Genomic DNA, 24,787 nt, shown 5'->3' on the forward strand with positions numbered 1-24,787 from the left:
GAGAGTGAACTGGAGATGGTGAGTGGGCAGGAGATGTATTTTGATTTTGCTGAGTAGGTGGATCAGTGAGCATGTGCTGGGGAATTGATATAGGCATTGTAGTAGAGGGAGCAGTTGGTGAGATGGATGGAGTAGGTGAGAATAGACTAAGGTAGGGAAATTCTGTCTCATTAAAGATTACAGTTCTAGCTATGTAAAGTCTACCCGTGGGATGAAGACACTTGTATCCCTTATGGTCTGCACTATACCCAAGAAATAGACATTTCGATAAGCGGAGTTGGAGTTTAGATGTATTGTAGGGCCGAAGGTATGGATAGCAGCTGCACCCGAAGGTTCGACAAACAATAACACTAAAATTAATTATAACAATACCTTTTGACAGGGATCGCATTTGTTGGGCGTAGGAAAACTTGACCATTTTTAGAAGAAGGCCTAGCAAATGAAAACAAAACGATTATTAATATAAAAGAAATCAGTTTTTCAAATATATGCTATATTCTTAAAAGCTCTAAAGAAATTTAAAACAAATACAAGAGAAATCATAAACTGTCAATTGTGAGATTGGAACACTTCCACCAGTGTCAACAACAAGAACATGCCTCTTTCTTTTTTTCGTCTTATGTGAAAATTACAAACCATAGTCAATAAAAAAAAAGTAACAGCAACATCACTTGCTAGCAACATGCATTATATAATAATTAAAATTGGAAATCAACAAAGAATTGGAAAGTAAATAGTAGGTGTGACTACACAGCTAGCAACATGCATTATAAAATAATTAAAATTCCCATACACCATACTTTAAAACAAAAACACGAAATAAATAAAGGTAAGTGTGCAAGTGATACAAATGAGTTACAAAATAAAATAAAATATAAAATAAAATAAAATAAAAACACAAAAAACTCAATAGTAAGTGACCTTTCGTTGAAAGCACACATCTTTTTGCCATAATAATATATTTGAAAAATGTGGTCAAAATCTTGACACGTGAGAAGTCAACAATTTAACTGGTGATATAATAAAATATGAAAAGAAAATGAAGCTCGAAAATACTATTACGAGATCAAAGTAGGGCAGCGACTCACCAAAGCTGCAATAAACCAATGAAAGTGTTCCACAAACAAATTTGATGGGAGCAAAGACAAGTGGACCCTGAGGGCGCCCGTCGAAAACCAGAAACCAAAAATAATAATCTCGTATAATACAAAGTAACGAATCCTTAAAAAACCTACAGGCTAAAGACAATAATCCAATCTACTCCTAGTCCTAGGATAGAACCCCATTCTCTAAACTTCAAAACAATAACTATAACGAAGAAACATTGCGACATGACTTTAAAATACAATGAAAGAGCGCAAAACACATGAAGACAGAGATCACAACATGTAGTGACCCGCTCTTTTATAAATATTAAATCCAGTAATGAGTGTTTATTTATGTTCATCAGTGAATGAAAACGGTTATTATTCTGATATGAATTCAGCTTATGATCCTGAATTTATATTGTTTAAGCAGTCAATGATATTATTTCAGAGTTATAACTGACTTAGCAAAGTCACGTTATTTATTTAAGCGAGATGGAATTAGATTTTATCCTTACTCAAGTTGTGGATTATTTCAGACTCGTGAGTTAATTAAATCTGCGGATTTAATTTATATATTAGGACAACGAACGAATTAAATCTACGGATTTAATTTTTATTCATTTTATAACTTATCGATTTTAGCGAGATATCACATGTCGAAATCGAGATTTATGTAAATACAGTATCAAGCAGAATCGAAGCCAGTATTTTATTTCAGTTACGGAATCACCGAGACATAGAAAATACATCATTAATTCTTCTCTATTTTTTTTTCTTTTTCTTTCCATCAATCTTTGACCACTCATTTTTCACCCCAACCATTCACTCTTTCCCAACCACTTTCCCCCATCACTCATCATTTTTCCCACCACTACTCAAATTTTTTCCACTACAATAATCCTCCACTTAGCCTACATCAACTCACGTAAACCAAATACACTTAGTTGACTCCATCCAAGAACACCATATTCTTCACCCTCACTTAGCAATTTCAGAAGAACAAAGATCTTTCTTCACTGCTCCTACCAACTTCAAGGTAAGGTTTGGCTCAATACTTTCATTCTCCCTCGACTAAATTCACCTGCATTATACAATGAACCATCATTTATTTCAGTTAATTCCTCAGTGGAACTAATCAACTACAACGAACAATACATCAATCAAACCAAACAATTGCAAGGTAAGCTTTGTCCTTAACTTTGCTGTTTTCAGTTCAAGTCTCCTTCATTCATTAAACAATGGCAACTTCAATCCATTTCAGTTATTTCAACCTTCACTACACTCCAGCAACAACCAATCAATTGAATACAAGCGAGGTATTCTACTATCTTGAATATTCAATCCAGTTCACATCCATGCTTAGCATAATCACAGTTTATCTACACGATATAGTCAAGATATGTTGTACAATAGGGAAATACTTTACAACAGAGGATTTTACATGCTTCATTTCCACTGCACCCCAGAGTAGCAATCACAAGAACTCACACCCTCAGAAACTAGATAAGCGTTTGAATTGGAGAGAGAGATTAGACTTAGCTTTAAGGGAGGGAAGGGCCGACTGCCCAAGGCAACTGCCGAGCCCCAACTGCCGGAACGGAGAGAGAAGGCGGCGACTTCTAGTCGTCTCGCCTGCATTCGAGTAACGACGACGTCGGAGCTGGGGAATCGCTGAGGCCGACCGGAACCATGGCCGAGCAGAGGATCGTAATTAAGGATAATTAAGCCGGGGAAACCGTGACTAATGGAGGGAGATTAGAAACGGGGTAGAAAGGGGATAATTAAACAAAGAAGAATCACATTTCATAGTTTAACAAAAGGAATATTTATAATATAACAGAAGTTTAGTCGTATAGACTCAAATAACTAGTAAGTTCAGATATCTCTGACTTAGCCAAATAAACATAAAACTTCTGAGTACGCAGCGGAATATGATTCTGATTACATGTATGAAGACATGTAACCCTAGAGTTCATTAACACATAATAAGACAAAAGAATCCCGCTCGTCACTTTATCACCATCGGCAGCTACTCAACCTGCACATTTAGAAATATATGCAGGGCTTGAGTACAAAAGTACTCAGTGGGCACGTATGCCTAAGTATAAAATACATGCTTCAAAACTGTAAATTGTCATGCCATAATTAAACAGTACAGCAAGGGAGTTTTTCGCTAAAAGGCCCAAGCTTACTAAATTCATTTGTGATTCTTAAAGTTCGACTGCAGTCTAAGTTCTCTTGTAATCTATCATATCTGGAACTTTGTGCCGGAGAGGTGGCCACCTCTCACGAACACTTGACCGGCCAACCCGCTAGATGACTCACGGTCACTGGTGTACACTAGCCCTGGCAGGATAGCTATCAACTGCTCAAGACCCGAATTCGATTACATGATAATAGCCACATCAGATAGATATCATACTGAAATTAAAACATTTTATGGCAAGACATTATTTGAAATAACTTCAATTAATTTAGTCATGAAATAACTTGCTTGAACGTAACATTTAAACTCATTTGATATATATGAAAGTAATGCCCACCTGTTAGAAACTTTTTGTGGTACAGTAGCTCCTTGACTGATTATTAATCTCGTGCTGTACCTTTATTACGAGAATATAAATAAGATATTGCTCGAGTAAAATCCTCAAATAATGAGAATACAGAATTAATTATGCATGATCTTTATGCATGATTTATTACTCCGAGATGATATTAGAGAATTACTACTATTAATCCTCACTATCGGATCAAATAAATACCAACTAGGTTTCATCTTGCGTGGTTGAGTAATTAACTAAAATAATCCGTTCGCTTCAGGTGTTCTAATCCGCCAATTAAATAAACCCCATTCCTTGTAGTCAATAGAAAATAAATAATACTTCAACTTATTCGCTTTATAACCTCATAATTAATCGGGCTTAATAAATAGGAACAAGTAATGTTATAAGATTAAATAATTAAAAGGCTCAACATAAGGCAGCCTAATAATTAATTAAACAAATATGGGCTTGATTTAAATAAATCGTGGCATTCCAATAATTAAATTGAAAAGTTTAGTTGGAGTAATTCATGGACTCAAGTAATTAAAAAAAAAATTTTAGGGCCCAGTTGAATAAATAACCAAGGCCTAAAGAAAATAATTAGGAGGCCCAATCGGAATAAAATAACAAAGCCCAATGAATTAATTAAATTAGGCCCAATGAATTAAACTAAAGCCCAACCAAAATAATTGAATTAGGCCCAATTATAATAAATACAACAAGGCCCAAAAATAAATAATTATGAAGCCCAAAGAAAATAAAATAAAGGCCCAAATTTTCGGCCCAACTCAAGCCCACTATAATTTAAAATAAAATTGGCCCACTGAAACGAAGCCCAAATAAGGAGTCCAACATAATTAAATAAACTCCGGCCCAATGAAATGGCCCAATGTAATGGCCCAATTATTAAAATAAATAAAGTCCAACTCAATTAAATGAAGCCCATACAAATCAAAACAACAATTAAATCAAAGCCCATATAATTAAAATCGGAGGCCCAATCAGTAATTAAAATCGGTCATTTAAATAAAATCAGAGGCCCAATATTAATAAATAAGCAGCCCAACTCAAGCCCACTAAAAATAAATCAACAAGGCCCAAAGAATTTAATAAATAAGCCCAATTAAAATAAGAGCCCAATTTAACAAAAATGAAAGAAGCCCAATTTAAAAAAATAGTAGCCCATCTCCACAACACTCTCGGTTCTCTCTCTCATCCCCAAATCAGTCGCCTCTCTCCCCTCTCTCAAGCATCAATCGAGCACTCCTTCTTCCCCAAACATCAGTCGAGAATTAACGCCCCCCCCTCTCTCGCTTTGTCCTCCACTGAGGAGCCCGCCGCTGCGGCTCCGAAATCCGGCGACCATCGTCGTCTCGCCCTCCACTCCGGGCCCAGAATCGTGCCCTAGATTTCTGGAAATCGCCGTTGCTGCTCCTTCGTTCGGAATCCGGCGAGGTCGACAGCCGCTGATCAGCCCGTCATCTCTCCCTCCGTCGACCAGCTTCGCATCCAGCCGCCGTCCAGCCCCCTGTCCAGCCGCCGTCCAGCCCCCTTTTCTCTCTCTGGATCGACGGGCAGCAGCTAAGCCGCCTGCTACTGTTGTCGTTCTCGGGCTTCACCGTCGAAAGTCTGCTGTCTCCGTCGATTCCCCGAGCCCCGACGCCGCTGCTACCACTGGAATCTTCGGCTTCGCCGTGCCGCTGCACTCCAGAATCGGCGAGCACCGCCGTTGCTGCTGTGCGATTTCCGTCGAGCAGGGGAGGGTCCGTCGTTGCTGCTATCTCCGGGTCGAAGGTTTGAGCCACGCCACGCTGCTGCTGGATTCGGGCGAAGGGTACTCCGCCGCTGCTGAAATCCAGAATCGGCGAGAGCCATCGCCGAGGTCGGGAGTCGTCTGCCTTTCACCGCTCGACGCCGCCGACGCTGCTGTCCCCGCGAGTTGCCGCCCACTCGACGTCCTTCGGCCCAAACAAACAGGGCAGTAGCCCCCTCATTTCTAAAAGCTAAGTTCTTATACCTCTAGTGTGAAATTCGATAGACTGTGCTGTGTGGTGAGGTTCTTATGGTAGTGGCAATATGAACTCATGAATATGAACTCATGTTCTTTCTAATCTGAACATAGGATGAAATATTGATATATGGTGATATAATGTGGTTGTGTTACTCTACTCTGTATTCTGCATTCTTATGGAAATTAACTGAAATGTGTTGTTGGTTTTGAGCATGTAACATAAGCTTGAAGTAAGTGAGGTGATGAATACCTTAATGTTTGGTTGGCTGTTGTTGAGGTACTAGATGAACTGGAATAGCTCTGAAATAATTTACAGTTTTGCTCTTCAATAAGCGCAGGTGATGCTAAGGAATAAGGTGGAAGAAATGTAGCCAAAGTTTACCTTGAAGTGGCAGAGTATCGGATGAAGGTCCCTGCTTCTCCAAAAGCTTCTAAGTGTAAAAATGAGGAGAGTGGTGAATTGAGACTGCAGTGTGAGGTTAAAGGAGAAGCTGTTGCTAGGCACTTGAGTGTGTTGGAGAAGTTGTTGTAGTGGGTCGACAAATTGTAATGCTTGACAAAATGTAGTGTTTGACAAGATGTAGTGGAAAGAAAAAGAGAAGAAAAAGAAATAAAAAAAAAAAAAACAATGTAGAGGAGAATTATTGATGTATTTTCTCTGTCTCCGTGATTCTGTAACTGTAATAAAATACTGGCTTCGATTCTGCTTGATATTGTATTTACATAAATCTCGATTTCGACATGTGATATATCCCTAAAATCGATAAGTTATAAAATGAATCTAAATTAAATCCGTAGATTTAATTTGTTCGTTGTCTTGATATTTAAATTAAATCCGCAGATTTAATTAACTTCTTGAGTCGGAAATAATTCACGACCTGAGTAAAAATAAAATCATATTCCATCTCGCTTAAATAAATAACGTGACTTTGCTAAGTCAGTTATAACTCTGAAATAATATCATTGACTGCTTTAACAATATAAATTCAGGATCATAAGCTGAATTCATATCAGAATAATATCCGTTTTCATTCACTGATGAACAAAAATACACACTCATTACTGGATTTAAAATATATAAAAGAGCGGGTCACTACATACTACCCCTCTTAACAAAAATTTCGTCCCGAAATTTGCATATTTCTTCTAAAACAGTTCGGGGTATTTATCCTTCATTTTGTCTTCAAGCTCCCACGTGGCTTCCTCTTGTCCGTGGTGTCTCCATAAGACTTTCACTGATGTGATTGCCTTATTCCTGAGTTGTTGTACTTTTCGATCTAGAATGGCCTCTGGTCTCTCTTCATAACTCAAGTCTGGGCAAAGGATCATCTCTTCTTGGTGGATTATGTGCTTTGGATCGAAAACGTATTTTCTGAGTTGTGATACGTGGAAAACATTGTGAACATTTCCAAAACTTGGCGGTAATGCCAACCTATAGGCTACTGGGCCTATTCTTTCCAAAATCTCATAAGGTCCTACGAATCGGGGCCTAAGTTTTCCCTTGACACCAAACCTAGTTATCCCCTTGGTAGGAGATACCTTTAGGAAGACCTTATCTCCTATTTCAAACTGTAATTCGGTTCGGCGTGCATCAGCGTAAGATTTCTGTCTATCTTGCGCCTCCTTTATTCGCCCTCTGATTTGGCGGACTATCTCAACCATCTCATTTACCATGTCTGGTCCTAAAACTTTTCTCTCACCCACTTCATCCCAATAAAGTGGTGATCTACATTTTCTTCCATACAATGCCTCATATGGTGCCATATCGATAGTCGCCTGGTAACTGTTATTATAGGCAAATTCAATCAACGGCAGTACTACTTCCCAACTTCCACCTCTATCTAACACCACTGTTCTCAACATATCTTCGAGGGTCTGAATTGTCCTTTCAGACTGCCCATCTGTCTGCGGGTGGAAGGCGGTGCTGAAATTTAACCTCGTGCCTAACTCCTTCTGTAAGCTCATCCAAAATCTAGAAGTAAATTTTGAGTCTCGGTCTGAAGTGATCGACACTGGTACACCGTGTAAGCGTACAATCTCTCGAACATACAACTGAGCTAGCTTATCTGATCCATGTGTGATCGGTATTGGTATAAAATGAGCACATTTTGTCAGTTATAACTCTGAAATAATATCATTGACTGCTTTAACAATATAAATTCAGGATCATAAGCTGAATTCATATCAGAATAATATCCGTTTTCATTCACTGATGAACAAAAATACACACTCATTACTGGATTTAAAATATATAAAAGAGCGGGTCACTACAATATTTATTTAATTCTAAAATATAAACCCAAATACAAATTAGTTTGAAAGAAAAATGGATTGAAACTTGTCTAAATTTATAGATTATCAGTTACAGTTAAATAACTAAGGCATGACAATTTGGACACATAATTTTATTCACAATTTAACCTAAATATGTATACATGGTTACAATGCACGGGAAAGGGCATGGTAAGTGAGCCGATGCAAGCAGTTCCGGAAGGTAGCATAAAAGGTCGCCTCAGGAATGCGGGGGAAATGGGCTACAATCCGAGGAACTTTGTGGTTGATTATAGCAATAGTGATAGCATGAATGCAATGAATAATATAGTTCATAGACGTTGGTCAGATGAGATGGACGACTATCCTGATTTATGGGATCACTAGTGTCTTCAGGTTTCTTTGTTTAACGATCTCTTTTCGAGTTTCGTGCCCTTAGTCTGCGTTTTGTGCTCTCAAGGGATTTTTTTACTTTTTCTTTTATAAAAAACCTCTATTCAAAAAAAAAAAAATGTATACATGGTTACAACAGAGCTTGGATTATATTTTCTGGAGCTCAATAAATAAGAAAATTAAAATGTAACATAATTATAAAAATGAAATTATTAGTTACTTATAATATATATATATATATATATATATATCATAATGTTATTCTAAATATAAGGCATCGTAAAAAAAATAAAGCTAAACAAAACCTTCTCATAAAATTTCTCTTTTTTATATATTTTTCATATTTTGAAGTTGTTGCATTATATCTTCATCAGTGACAATGATGTACAACAAGATTAATGAAATATCAATATATGTAGAGGTCTCAAAAGAAAATAAAACTAACATAACTTACATATAGAATAGAACAATTAATACTGACTATACATAATTATATTAAATCAATTACATTCAATTAATCAAGTAAAATAAGTTTAAATTCAAACTCTAGGTCCATTCCCGAATCATATTTAATTACCATCACCAGCACTCATGATCAAGCCCAACCATACATTATTATTATGAATTAAAAATAGAGTCCTAATCAAAATCCACACAATATACTTCATTTGCATTTTCTCTTCTGCACACTTGCACCCACAATTTCCTCTCTCTACCCTCTCTCACACCTCCATATCTCTCTGTACGTTTCACATTTGCAATAAAGCTAGAGTAAATCTCAACCCCAAATCCCTCTTCTTCTTCTTCTTTTTATCTTCTTCCCCTTTCTTACTTTTCCAACGAATAACCAGAACAATTTGTTCTCTCCTAGACCTCACCGCTGTTCCCCATCATCGATCCACTCTCCTCACCTCGGCCCGACTATCAGCAGCTAATAAAGTCGCTGTTGATTTCGATACCGACGCCGGCTAGTTCTCTCAACACAGACAACGACATAAGAAACTGAGCCACAACTTAGCTAAAACTCAGCCAAGACTCGATGTTCCCTACCGGCACCCTCAAAGCAAACAACAAACTAATTCGATTGTGTTATTCTGCGCTCAATTTCTTGTAAAAATTTCTAGGGTTATAAAAAAGAAAATGATAAAAGCAGGGTGCAGAAATCAAACTCACCTCCTTGTTTTGTTGGTGCAATGGATTTGTCTAGTGTGATTTTTGTTGGATTATGATCAGATTTTGCACTTTCACCGGCAAAGATTTTGTTCTGATAGGAAATCGCTTTTATTTTTTGTTGCGAAGCTGTAAACGCAGGAAGTAAAAAGTGGAAGTGAAAAAAAATATCCGTGGAGACAAAGATAAAGCAGAATTCTGTTTTTGGCAAAAAAAACCACAAATGAAACCAAAATTACCAGAATACCCTGGGTACTATTTTTTGAATAGTACTATTCCTCCCAATAGTAGCAAAGTTCTCTCTTATTAAGATTGTTAAATATAGGGGAGGGCTAGAATAAAAACACTCTTAAGTGTATAAAATATAAATGATTTTCAGCCCTTAGATCATCAAGATCTACGGTTGATTCGTAACCCTGTTGGATGAATTCGTGGTCCTGAGTTCGAATCCCAAAGGTAGAAAAAAATTATTTTTCACAATTCGTAACCATGTTTGATGAATTCGTAACCCTGTTGGATAAAAATCATACATTAAAAAACGTTTATATTTATATTTATATTTTAAGAAGTGTTTTTACCGTAGTCCTCACCTATATATATATATATATATTAATCGAGAATATGAAGGAAAAAAAAATGAGAACCCTGGTGAAATAATCTGCCACCGGTCAAACACACAATTATTTTATCAATTTCTGCCAGCTTTGAACATTACACATATTAATTTACCCCAAAAAACCTATATTATCGGACACTGATAATATAGGGCGACGCTTCCAGGATGCCGTTCGAGAGAGAGGGCTGATCCTTGCATGGTGCGATCAGATTAAGGTTCTGTCCAATCCCGCCGTTGGGGGCTTCTTGACGCACTGTGGATGGAACTCGACTCTGGAGAGCATGTGGAGTGGCGTTCCCATGATTTGCTATCCCTTTGAGCATGATCAACCATGTAATAGGAAACTAGTCGTTGATGATTGGGAGATTGGGGTCAATCTTTGTGAGGATTATGGATCTCTTGATAGGGAACAAGTGGCCCACAAGATTAAGAGCTTTATGAATGAAGGTGTTTCGGGCAAGAATGCAGGTAGAGTGAGGCAGGTGATGCAGAATGCGGTGGAAATTGATGGCTCTTCCGAAAGAAACATTGGCCGCTTTGTAAAGGATTTGGAGGCAAAGATTCATGCCCAAAATTAATGTTTTTTGGTGTCAGTTAGAGCATCTCCAATGCACGACACTCAGAAGTGGCGCTAATTGGTGGTCCCCACCTTAGCGTCACCCATCTCCAGTGCATTGGCACTATAAGTCGAGCTATATATAATTTTCATTTCCATTTAATCCCATTTTTATTCTTCTATTTAAAAATTCAACATTACATTAATTAAAAGGGATATTTGCCGTAAAATACATGAACTTTTAATAAATTCTGGTTTTTCCCATGTCCTTTAAATTTTTTTAAAAAAATACATTACCTTTCGATTTTTTCTGATTTTTCCCACGGGTATGAAATACACCAAATGGAAGTTGATTTTAGATCTTTTGACTTATATTTTTTTATAACTACACATGACGGATAATAAAGGTAGCATAATAAAGTCGATGTGTCTGTGAATTGAAAACCCTTCACACTTAAGTATCAAAAAATCTAAGTCAATAGCCCTAAAATCAGAATTTACTGAAACTTCGTGTATTTTACTGTAAAATAAAATACAATAATTTAAAATAAAAATACACTAATTTTTTACGGTTCAATCGGACTAAAACGAGACCAAATATTCAAATCTAAGGTTCAAACTTTTTTCAATTTTTTTTAATAATTCACGCGCGCTCTTAGGATCGGGGGAGATATGTGTTCTACACTCTCATATTTTTTGGGTTGACCCTTTTGATCCCCAAAGGACCTTAGGATCAGGAGATATGAATTTTTGAATGCAGCCCATCAAACGGGCCCAATTCTGAAAAACTTGGATTTTCATGAATTTTTCTTAACAAGAGCCCATCTTTGAAAGCCATACTTCTTCGTTTGAACTCCAATTTAGTTTATTCAAAGTGGAGATTAAAACTTGTAACACCAAGATTCCAAAATGACCATTGGAGTCTCTATTGAAGCTCTGGGTCGAAATCTCTACTTATTTGAAAATAGTCTCTTGAAGTTGAAATGTTGTCCAAATAATTACCGATGACGGTATCAAGCTTTATTTTTCAATAAAATAATATTTTTTTTTTCAAGGATCTGATTTTCTAAATATCCCCACCTCCCAGCCCTCCCCCACCATTTAAAAAAATAAAAAAAATCAGATTTCGCTTTATTTGCCGAAGAAATGACCTTGACTGGGACGCGGAATTAATTAGTACAATTCAAAGTTGTGAAGTCAGAAATAAAAATCAAGACCTAGCTTGCAAAAATAAAAATATCAAAGATACGATTTTATTTTAAAATTTTAAATAGAAAGACGATGTAATCTTCAAACCTCGTCTTGCCATTTCAATACGTACAACTAGTAATTTAATTATTTATTTTTAATTTGTTGGATTTGATCAGATGCATGAATTTGCATTATAAATTCTCTTCAAAGTTATGGCATAAGAGTTTATATTAAATTGCAAAAAAAGAGACCAGAATCAGTGGATATGTGAGTGCAGTGGAATGTGAATGAGATATGATAAAAAAATATTTATTAGGTTTTATGTGGACAAAGTTATAATAATAAATTCGAATCTACGAGGAATCAGGAGTATTCTTATTAAGACATATTTCTAGAGATCTAGAAGTAATTACACGTGCCGTAGCTTGTATTAAAAATAGAAAGTATTGTGCTTCACTTTTTCATTAAAGCTAAATCTCTTATATATTGTGCCTGTCTCTACTATAAATACATGCATGTTAATTAAACCGGAATTTTTGAAAAAAATAATAATAAAAATTTTGGCTTGGAGGTGGGTGGTGAGGGGTGGGGTTGGGGGGTGGATGGTAGAGGGGGCAGTCAGAAAATAAGATTTTTGAAAAAAAAAATTGACTTGGGGGTGGGGTGGCAAAAAAAAACATGACTCGTAATTAAAAAAATAAAATAAAAATTTATGGGTCGGGTCGAACCGGATCTGAAACAAACGGGTCGAATTGGGTCTGGACCAATTAGGTTATGGGTGCGGGTAGAGTTTAGAACCAATACCAGAATTGTTGCTTTATAGCTCAATGGGTAATGAACAGTTTTGGTTATGGTTCGCGTAATACCCACCCACTAACATCCCTACAGATCAAAGTATATGGCTCCAATTTACTAATCCAGCAAGCACGCACCACATTCACTATAGCTGTCTGCGACATACCTTATTTCATAAAGTAAACTAAACCAATTGTTTTACACGATATAAGGCATGGAATATATATATATTTAGGGGCGCACTTCAGTGAGACCCCCTATTTTTCGTGTAACATGAGTACAATGAATAAAACGTATATCTAATGAACAAGATGTATATACTAATGAAAAATAAAATTTTAAAAATTCCTAATGAATAAGACATATATACTAATGAACATGGCCGTATATACTGATGAACAATGCAGTATATACTGATGAATAACAAAATTTAAAATATTCTGCTCCCTCCAGGATTCGAACTCTACGAAAAAAAATCGCTCTCCAGATACAATATCAGCCATAGGATTGATAAAATAAATGCACCAGATCGTGCCCTAGATCTGACTAAAATTAGGGGGTCTCATTGGAGCGGCCCCTGTATATATATATATTTCAACAAGATACAATACATATTAGATACTTCAACGAGGTACAACCTCTAAATTTCCTCAAATTAATATGATGTAATATTTATTACATTTAGCATATTGATAGCACACACAAGGGAAACACTTTGAACCATCGGATTTTCGTCCAAACTACCATGCTTTGAGGCATTCCATAATTTGGGTACAATATGTGACATAGTTAATCTGACGACAAAGCAAACGGATAGCATTTGCTCGATATATAACAATGCTTCTGTTGATGTCTTTAAGTAAGGAACAAGTGACCAGGGCAACCTTCAAAGCAAAAAATACTAAAACTTAGCCACTAATAAAATCCTATGAGAAGAACGAGTAACTAGGGCTGGGGAAATATACCGAAAACTCGGTATATCGTACCAAAAAATATAGTAAAATATCGAACTTAAGGTATACTGAATTTTTTGGTAAGATCTGATACCGTCCGTACCCGAGATTTACGGTAAGGTAAAAGTATGAATTTTTCAGATACCGGGGTATACCGATACCGCAGTATAATACCGAAAAAATCAATAAATACCGTATTAAAGGTATATACCGGAATAAGGTATGATACCTGATTACCGGTATATCGGTATATATCGAATATTACGCTATACCAGAATAAAGTATTATTAGTTTTAATAAAACTAATAATTATTATTATTTTAAGTAAGATTATTGTTTATTATTTTAAAGAAAAACTAATTAGACCTATTATAGACATTATTGTTTATTATTCTAAAGTCCATGGGCATGCATCTTATAAGACCGTTCACTTTGAAGAGTCAATACTTTTGCCTACTTACTTAGTGGCCGTCGTAGTTGGTTAGTTCGACTACATTGAAGGCACAACAGATGATAGTATCTGAACAATTAAGAATATATATGTGTTTTTCTATCTTTCGTGAATTCTTAACTATCATCTGTGCATGTAAGAATCAAAGTCCGGTCCTATTGCAAAAAAATAGGAATCATTTCCTATCCTTAGATCATCAAGATCTATGGTTGATTCATCACCTTGTTGGATGGATTCATGGTCCTGAGTTCGAATCCCATAAGTATCAAAAAAATTATTTTTCGCAATTCAGACATTTACACGGAGAATTTATAGGTGTTCAACATAAAATTCATACATTTTAATTAGTTTAAATTTATATGTTTAAAAGTGTTTATACAGTAGCCCTCCTCTATGAAATTAAATGATATATATGTATAGGGGTAGGATCTAGTGAGATTGTTATTTTTTGTGAGATCATGAGTATAATGAATGAGACAATATATAGTATTGAATAAATAGGTAGGTTGCTAGGTACGATGTAGTCGGAATTTGAAATATTGTAGTCTGTAAAGCCAAGCATAAATCGAAATGGATTAATTAGTGGGGGGTGAGGTTAAAACTAGAACAACTAACAAGTTGTGCAAAAAGTTGTGTGTATTGACGTACGAGAAATCAATGTATCGATGGATATTGATAATTTATGAAATTTAAAATGAAATTGGTTGTTCATGTTTATTTATTTATTATTGATATATTCCAATTAAGCTGATTAGCTGCAAAAAATATATCGAAGATGGAAGACATGATATGATATAATCTTCTCCTTATTGTAATACAATGATGAAGGAAGGAGCTTGTTTATAATTAATTATATAAGCTCCGATCTGATATCATCCATGGTGTAATTAAATGGAGAAGCTGTTAATAGCATGAGGTGATGAGCACGCATGCACATTACTTTAGGAATGGCAGTGGTAGGGTCAAGGTGCATTAACGTGAGACGGCCAAGGCAAGGTCGAACGCCGACAACGAGAAAACCCCAGTGAGTGCTCCGCTGGACTGGCCACCTACCATGTTTACGGGCGCGGCAACGGCCGAGAGGGTGCCGTTGACAGTGCTGAGGAGCTGGCAGATTGGGGGGTTGAGCGGAAGCTGAACAGTGGCGTTGCATGGCAGGATTGGGAAGATGCTGGAGACCGACAAACCTGGAAGGTTATTAACGTATAAGCTAAACTGTCCGGTGGAGTTGGTGACGGTCTGGGCCACCGTCAAGATAGTGCCCAAGATTGTCCGGCAACTTAGGCTCACGTTCGCTCCCGCAACGGCCTGGGCCCCGGAGGTGCACCCACCCGTCGATGTGCAACAAAGTGTGCCGTTCACGATGGCATCTTCGAATGGCAGTTGCCCATGGGCCGTGCCGGCCAACACCATCAGACCCACCATCACCACTATCAGCTTCTCTGCACCCATTTAATTAATATATATATAGTTTTTATTTTATTTGCTACTTAAAGCTTGTATTTGAATGTGTGGGAATCACCTCTAATTATACTGCTTAATTTCTACTCAAACAATTAATTTTGCATTATTTGCGTTGAAATGTATTATAAACTTCAATTTCTCATTTTCAAATAATTAATACTCCTTTAATTTCCAAATTCACAACGACTTAATTCCTTAATATATGCTACCTCCAATACATTATTAATTACACATTTACACTTTATTGCCAATCAAATGCATGCATGCCTTAATTTCTTATATATATATATATATATATATATATATATATATATATATATATATATATATATATATATATATATATAGGCAGTGGCGGATCCAACGTAGGGCGGTGGGGGTACAACTGTACCCCCAAATTAATTTTTTAGTACTAGTATTATAGTATAATAGGATGTGTTTAAATGTTGTTTGATGTGTTTCTGTACCCCCGACCAAATTGCAAACTTATATGAATATATTTTGTTTGGGCTTTGGGCCCAAATCAAAACTTAAAAAACGACAGCCGGTGAGAATAACAAATAAAAAAGATCACACAAAAATAATTAGAGAAAGTGGATAGTCAAAGACACTCATTGCCCGTAGAGATGCTCTATACAGCAAGCTAATCTATTTAGAGGTATTATATAGCACACATAATCTGTTTAATAAGTTGGCTAACTCATTTATAATTATATTTTTGCTTATTTGATATGCAAATTTGTTTATGTTTGTGAATAATTTTAGTTTTCTTATAGAATTCTTACATTTTTATATTAATATAGGAATGCCAAGTGTAACATTCAAATCAAAATAATCAAAAGGAATGACAAAACATCTAAGTTGGTGTTTATTATTTCGGTTGTATTGCAAGTGTGGATAAAGTATTTTCTAGAAGTACTTATGTCAAGAGTAAGTTGTGAAACAACATGTGGAACAATATTTTAGAACGTATTATTTTTAACATTAAATTAAGTATCTTTTTCATATAAGGTTATTAGATTATTTTTTCGTACCCCCAATTTAAAAATTCTGGATCCGCTACTGTATATAGGGGGCAGTTATTCCACAAACCTTCCTTAGCATATAACTTAAGAACTAATAATGACCTTAGATCTTCTAGTATTAAACGGCTAAGATTAAATATCTAACATATTTTTTGATTCATTTTATTGTACTATAAAATTCATGTCATATTCCATCCGAAGGCTAAATTGGGTATTCATATTTGACTTTCCATGTTGCTAACAAAATTCTACCGATTTTTGCGCCTCAATTTATTTGTTATTAAAGATTTTGAATTATCAAATCAATTAACAAAATTCTACCGATTGACTTTTTTAGATATAACTTCATTAAAAAAAAAATAGGGTTCACTCCCATTTGCATCAATTGGAGACGGCAAAGGCTTGAATAGCTACGATTTTCCGACGACGTCAACGAAACCTTTACAATATTCCGACTTAGCAATGGCACGAATTAAACCGAATCGTTCGGGTGATATTAGATTTGCTATGATTTACGAAAGTTTGAATTCCTTTGAATTTTTTTTGAATGCTTGACGTCTTTTTTTTGAATCAACTCAAGGCGTCACAGGCTTGAATAGCTGCAATTTTCCGGCAACGTTCACGGAACATTTACAACAATCCGGCTTAGCATTAGGTGAAAAACTGAAGAGAAAGAACAGAGAGACATCTAACGCAGGCCCCGCTGAAAATTTCGTAATCCCTGTAGTTGGTTTGGGATCTCCGGTAGCTCTTGCGAAGAAGACAATGACTGCCAAAATTCATGCAAAATCTGTAAATTCATTAAATGTCAAACAATTGTTCAAATATTCTAGCTATAAAAAATTAGATACCATTATACGTCACAATATAATACTCCCTCCGTCCCACTTCAATTGGCACACTTGCATTTTTTGTTTGTCCCACTTCAATTGGCACTTTCCAAAAATAGCATGTGGTCCCTACCTTCTCTACACACATTAAACAAATGGCCCCCACCCACTTTACACACTCAACCCTTTATTCTTAATCTCCGTGCCCAAAGTAAAAGTGCCAATTGAAGTGGGACGGAGGGAGTAACATTCACATTTGCACTCAGAATGATTCACACAGTAATACTTCGTATTCATATCGAGCAATCAAGATGGTAAATGGTGCTTTTTCTATATTGAATTAATTAATAGGATGCAATTGTATTCATATTATCCAATAATATGTTGAGCATAAGTTAATTCGGTGGTACATGAAGAAGCAGTCGCCTAGCTTCAAGTAATGCATCCTATTCATGTCAAGCTACAAAGATACATATCGAGCTACAAAAATTATACATGAAACTTTAAAAATTATTAATGGCATCCTATTCATGTGCATACATTAATTATTCACGTACTAATGCAATCCATTCATGCACATATACTGTATTATTTACATACTGATGCATCCTATTTATGCGCATACACTAAATTATTCACGTGTCAATGCATCATATTCATGTCGATTCATACGTCAATTCATATGGTTGTTCAACACTACAAATCAATGTGCCAATCACAAAAATATGAGCATGTGCATACCAAATGAACGAACAAAAAGGTAGCGATGTATGAATCACTTTATAACTGTGGATGAATAAAAAAGTATGTGTACTTCATCAAAGTATTAGCAACGAAACAATGACTTGTTCATTATATATTATGAAATCCGGTACTGACTCATTCAACAAGTGCGTGAATATGATGCAATAATACGTGAATAATTCAGTGTGTAGGTAATAATATGATGCTTCGTTATACGAATATTTCAGTGTATGCGCATGAATAAGATGAATTAGTACGTGAATAATTATTATATGCATGTGAATAGGCAAAATCTCGAATTTTAAAAGTTTAATGTGTAATTTCTGTATACTAAAATTTTTAACGTTGCGTGAAGTTAGATATTCTTTTTGTTTTTTTTTTTTTGTTTGCGTGTTTGAGTATTTCAGAATGATAGAAAAGAATTGGGATCAAAACTGAATCTCACGATTCCTTGAATTAAGGAAAGAATAATTACACAAAAACATGAAATTACCTTTAACCCCTAATATGAAATCAGCGTGTGATTCTTAATTTAATTATAGGCACAATCTAACCGTCCAAAATTTAAGATCTAATGGTTTATATTGGTTCTTAATTTATATCCTAAAGCTAGTTCTTATTTTAGCCTAACCCTATATATATATATATATATATATATATATATATATATATATATATATATATGTGTGTGTGTGTGTGTGTGTGTGTGTGTGTGTAATTTTATTTCCAAAAACTAAGTGCTAGAGTTGAAAATTTAAAACATAGTATATGTTTTGCATCTATATATATATATATAGGTTCAAATAAATTTTCTTATTTAAAATGTGAATGTGAAAACTATTTTCAAACCTTGTATTGTTAAGATTTATGATGGATGAATGCAACACTTCAATTCGAATCTTATAAAGGGCCATAATTTCATTTCTTTCGAATGTTTTAAATTTCTCGACGAATGCAGTAACTTTATACGTCCAATGCAATACTCTCAAAAAAAATATTATACCTATAATGATACACATATCGTTTATGACTAAGCACCTATTTGAGACGTTTAGTCCACGTTAGTGCTCCTCGTCGCAATTATAAATTACATAGAAAGGAAAATGTAAACTTGAATTTTTTTTTCTTCCTCATACCAAAAGAAACAATTAGTAAAATAATTTAAGAGACGACTTTTATTTTTATGTAGCTATAATTTATAAATTTGATTACCCGAGTCATAATTTGTTAGACATTAAAAAAAAAATTGAAAACCGAATAAGAAAAGTACTCTTGGATAGCACCGCCGTCTCTTCATAAGCTAACACAAGATATAGGTGCTATGCTAGGGCTGTAAACAAACCAAGCCGCTCGCGAACTATTCGGAGCTCGGCTCGAAAAAAGCTCGTTCAAGTTCGTTTAGAGAAGTTCGTAAAATAAACAAATCAAACTTGAGCTTAGTAGTATTCGGCTCATTAGCTCGTGAACATGTTCGTCAAGTGATTCAGTTTGAAAAATATAAATTATTAGTAGACACAACTTATATTTATCCATTAAAATTAATAATAATTGTATTAAATCACTAATTGATTTTGTTTGTTATAAGAAAATAATTAATATATTTATTATTTTGAATAAAATAATTTATTTTTAAAATAAAATAATCAATATTTTGAATATAAATATAAATTTAGAAAGTTTGTATAGGCTCAATTAGGCTCGTGAGCCGCTCGCGAGCCTCAAAGTATTCGGTAAGTAAAGTTCGGGATTCGATTCGATACTAAACAAATCAAACTTGAGCACACCACTATTCGGTTCGGCTCGGTTCGATTACACCCCTATATGCTACACATGCTATAAAATAATTTAATAGGGTGGAGTCTATTGTCACTTGAGCAGTTATTGGGAAGTGTCTTACCTACACAATGTGCAGTGCATAGGATGATGACACGTGTAATTTCATTTAAATGCCTTTATTTTGACATTTCCTGGACCAGTTCGAGTTTTCCAAGTCAAATACCACTCAACTTTTTGTGGGCTGTTTCCTTAGTATTTTTAAATATTCATAGGACACGTTTCGAAATCATGTGTATTTAGCTGTTTTCTCGTACTTTATTAACACCGTCAGATTATATTTTGTTAATACAAGATTTATTATCATTAGGGTGTGTTTACTTTGATAGAAAATGTTAGAAAAAATATATTTTTCATCATTTCACACGTGAAGTTAATTTTCAGAACATATTTATTATTCCATTGAGCTAATCAACAAACACACATAGCCCAAAAGCCATTAAATCGGGCTGTAGATACAATTGGATATACAATTTGGAGGATTTGTGTGTATTTCTTCCACTTGTTTGAGTTCAGAGAAAGAGTAATTTAATTTTGGGGGAAATGAGATTGATTAGGCGTGGGGGAGTTGGTTTCGTAGTTTTAATTAGTGAGTTAATTGTGTGGGTTAATTGCATAGATTAAATAAAAGTGTGGATTTATTAATGACATAAGTTGTAAATAAATTGAAAAGTAAAGGGTATGAATGTAAAAAAAGGTAAACAGGACACTTTTTCGTGGAAAAAAAAGGGGTAAGTAGGACACTTTTTCATGGACAGAGGGAGTAATACTTAAGCAGAGTTCCCCCAAAATTGGATAATCCATTATCAACTCAAGCAATAAGGCACAGGGAACATCAATTGAGTAAAAGTAACAAAAGTAAATCAGTTCGAAATTCAATTAAAGACAAAGTCGCATGAAAGTGCATAAGAACAAAGCAAGGAAGAATGAATAAAGACAATCTAAGAACATCATTTACAAAATGAGAAGTTTCTGATCAGATGACATTCCTTGACCTTCCTTTGTCTTCAGTTGATGCGGAGCTGCTTGCTTTGTTTCCTTGGAGGACTTCCTTTTGGTTCTTCAATCCTTTTTCCTTTTCCCTTCTTGTCTTCTTCTCGTTTGTCTTTGTCATCGGACTCAGGAACACCGCTGTACTTGTTCTGTATTTCCAGTTGCTGTTGAAGATGCATGACTGTTGATTCAAGAATAGCCATTTTGACTTTCAGCTCATAAGTTGCATCTTCTTGAATGAGTAGCCTCTCGTCAAGCATTTGGATTTTTTCATCTGTGAGAGGTCTTGCAGGTCTTTGATCTTCAGCAGTTGCTTCTTCACCTCTTGCGTCGGTGGGAGCAGTCTGACGCGGTGGAGGCTCACGGTGGACTTCAGTGTCCTCAGCATCATCTTCTTTGAGAAGACCTCTGGAAATCAGGTACAGTTTGAAGTTGGGTGCCCAGTCATGGATAGTATCCCAGAGATTAGTGACTTTGAAATTTTCAAAGACACTGTTCTCTAAAGCTTCCAATTCTTCTTCGATGAGAACTTCATCAATCTCCTTGTATTGAGATTTGGGCAGGGTTTTAACAAAGATGAAGAAGAAGTAGTTGACAAGATCCCGAAACTCTTCAGGATTCAGGGTTGCAATGATTGAGAGAAAGGTGGTTGTGACACAATGTTGGGCCAGTTGTGTCACATAGTTTCTGAGAAGAGCAGTTTGATTGACAGAGGATGAGGATGATGATGCGGCATCAGTGTCAGCAGGCTCATCAAACTTCGCCTTCTTGTCGAACCCTTCCAGACAGAAGTGGAAGAATCCTCTGAGAGGAAGTTCTTCTGAATCAGTTCCTCTGATGTCAGTTGCTCGTGTCTCCTTCGGCTGTCGATTTCCTTCTTCTTGTGGAGGAACAGTGGGAGACTGTTGCTGAGATGTTTCAGGGCTTGGAATTAGCACTTCTTCTGAAGCTTTCTGTGCAGCTTCTTCAGGATCCTCTATGGGAGACTTTTGAGGAGTGTCAAGTGAGATCTTGACCGGAGATGACAAACAGTCATGGCTTCTTTTGATTGAGCCTCGAGTTCTGTGGCGTGGCTCTGCAGTGGATAAAGGACAGACTGACATTCCCTTCGGTTGAACTTTTCTGTCCTTCGAACATACGAATGGTGGAAGACACTTGAGTGGTGTTCTTCCAGAAGCATTGAGTTTCTTTCACACTGTGAAGAATCAGTGATGAAACTCTGGTTCCCTGACGAAGATACTTGGTGGAATGGGATTCCTTCTTTTCTTCAGCAAGGATTTGAAGATAGGCCTTCTCCCAGTTGAATGGGCCTTTCTGGATCAGGGCAATCAGCACCAGTTTGTGTGGTCTAGAGAGATGACCGGGTGATCCAAGAGTGCCAAACCAGCATTTCTTGATCATTCTGGCGATTGGTCTGAGATGAGGATGTAGTTTTGACATGCTCAAAACATCTGTGAGGCTGTGGTCGGCAGGTGCATCACTCATCAGCGTATCTCTCATGAGATTTGTGGCTTCGTCATCAGCGAAGAATGGTGCTGGTCCGTCAGTTGGGAGATTGAACACTTCTCTTGCTGCCCGAGAGATGTTGATGGAGATCTTTGTGGAGTCTGAGAAATTTCCATTTGTGAAAACAGAGATTTCTGTTCTGAGATCACCAGTTGACTCATCAGTCTTGATGTTGTCATAGAATTCTCTGATGGTCGACTTGTCAAGAAGAAACTCCAGTGAGCATTGAAGGAATTTCATCCATCCATGGCGTTCCAAGATTTCATTAATCTTGTTGAATTCAGCAAGATTCTGGAGTGCCTCAAATGTTACAAGGGATTCGTAACATACAACTTGTTGAGATGCTAATTTTCCCAGGTAGAATTTTGAGTGTAGAAGATTTATGCAAAAATCTGTAAATTGGTTCTCACAGAGATAGAACTGTGGATTTTCACTGTTAGCCTTGTAGAGATAGTACACTCAAAGGGTTTTGCACAAATGATTTCTCTGAGATTGAGAAAATCTTTTTCCGAAGATGAAACATTTTTAGAAGAGAAAGTGAGAGATCGTGCACAAGGCGGTTTCAATAAACTTTTGAAATCCGTGCAAATGGAGATGTGGCACGTGGATCAATCCGCTTGTTAGTAAAATGGGCGGGATCGTGTGATCGTGTGTCACCCATTTTTGAACGAAGTTTACACGTGTCAATTAAAAAGAAAAGAGAATGTAGATACAATGACACTTCAGACTAAACACATTTCAGTCGAAAAAGATAAAGAAAAACAGTCATAAGTACATGTGAGGTTGTTGAGAGAAGCTTACACAGTGACTACCACTAAATTAGTCGTTGATTGAAGTGCAAGTTCCCCCTGGAGTATATGACTGGTTCTCCTTCAGTTTCTAATCTGTCGACTGTTGTTGCACGTTCCTTTCTCGTTTCATCATTCTTCTGAACTGAAGTGTTCCTTCATGAATCACTTCTTCAAAGACTTCTGACGCCTTTTTGAATTCTGTCTCTGTTTCCTCGAGACGTGGCAGAAGTTCTTGTTTCTGAGACTGAAGCAGTTTCAGTCTGTTGATCAGTCTGCGCTCTCGAACATCTCTTCTGTCAGCTTCGTCTTCATCTGAAATGAAGTAGCGCATGATGATTCTTCCAGCATCTTGCACATGATCGATCTCACTGATGATCTGTCTGTGCTTCCTAAGGAGATTTTCAAATCTTGTACTTAGGTGTTGATACTCTAATCGTGTTTGATCATATCTGCTCGTTCCTTCTGACTGTGAGTGGGTTGGACTCTGATTTTCTTCTGGAAAGATGAATCTGTCGTCGTGGTCAGAATCCAATGGCCCGATCTCAAGTCCGTTGATTCCTCGAAAGTATTATGGACATAATCGCTGGAGGAGTCTTTCTGGTTCCTGTTCATTGGAGAGATAACAAGGAGAAACACACTGGAAGCAGGAAGAGAGCACGGAGCAAGTAATCTCAAGAGAAATCTTGAGAAAAGATTTTGATCAAAAACAAAATACCCTCAGTAGGATCTAGTTCAATTAGAACCTAATCAGATACAGAGTGTTCTTGCGAACAACCTGCTCTAATATCAATTGATAGGTCTAGAGGGTCTCGAATAGGTGTATGAGGGAGGGGGGGAATAAACCTATGGGCTATTTTTCAAATTCCTCAAACAGAGGGATCTCAAAAAGAGATCAAAACAAAACTTTACACGCAAACGGTGACGCCTGTTGGCTGAAAACAGTTTTGACCAAACAGGGTTGACGAATGATACTGAAAGCTCTTCAGTAAGGAGTTATCAGTTAAGTTACTGGAACTTAACTGATGAACTTATGGGCTTCAGTCGAGTTTGCTAAAACAGAGATGATAACAATCTTCCTGACTATCAAAAAATAGATCAGTCAGACTGATATCATACGCAGCGGAAATTAAACTTAGTTTTGCAATAGTCTTGGTTGAGCACGTTGTTGGTCTTAGGTTTCTCTTTGCAGTTATTCAGTATTCAGTTTATCAAATGAAACAACACAAGTAAGAATATAAAACTGAAAGCTGTAAACAACACAGAGACTTTTACGTGGTTCGGAAAAACCCTTTCCTACATCCACGGTCGGTTGATCAGACCAACAATCCACTCCGCAAGTGCTTAACAGGTGCACTGCAAACCAAATCGTGTGCCTGTCGGGTGCACACAACCGTACCACTGAAGAAAACCCTTCTTCAGTACCCACACTTCACTTGTGTCGGATTTCTCTTGCTTAGCACAACCCGCGCTAAGACTCTCAGAGTCAGAGTACCTTCCTGAACTCCGAATCACTCAAACACTCTTTTGGGGGGGAGGTTTGAACGGGTGCCAACTATACTGCAA

General features: G+C 36.4%; 2 protein-coding genes across 2 annotated transcripts; one reads left to right on the plus strand and one right to left on the minus strand.

The window, feature by feature from the left end:
• Positions 1-6,045: 6,045 nt before the first annotated feature.
• Positions 6,046-10,670, plus strand: LOC131018185 (UDP-glycosyltransferase 86A1-like). The gene is made up of 2 exons (XM_057946907.1): positions 6,046-6,151; positions 10,243-10,670. Exons 1-2 carry the CDS (start codon positions 6,046-6,048, stop codon positions 10,668-10,670), a joined length of 534 nt encoding a protein of 177 aa, XP_057802890.1.
• Positions 10,671-15,010: 4,340 nt separating this feature from the next.
• LOC131018186 (phylloplanin-like) lies at positions 15,011-15,490 on the minus strand. The gene has a single exon (XM_057946908.1). It carries the CDS (start codon positions 15,488-15,490, stop codon positions 15,011-15,013), a length of 480 nt encoding a protein of 159 aa, XP_057802891.1.
• Between the last annotated feature and the right edge of the window lie 9,297 nt (positions 15,491-24,787).

This window comes from Salvia miltiorrhiza, chromosome 3 (genome assembly GCF_028751815.1).
Source record: "Salvia miltiorrhiza cultivar Shanhuang (shh) chromosome 3, IMPLAD_Smil_shh, whole genome shotgun sequence".
Taxonomy (NCBI): domain Eukaryota; kingdom Viridiplantae; phylum Streptophyta; class Magnoliopsida; order Lamiales; family Lamiaceae; genus Salvia; species Salvia miltiorrhiza.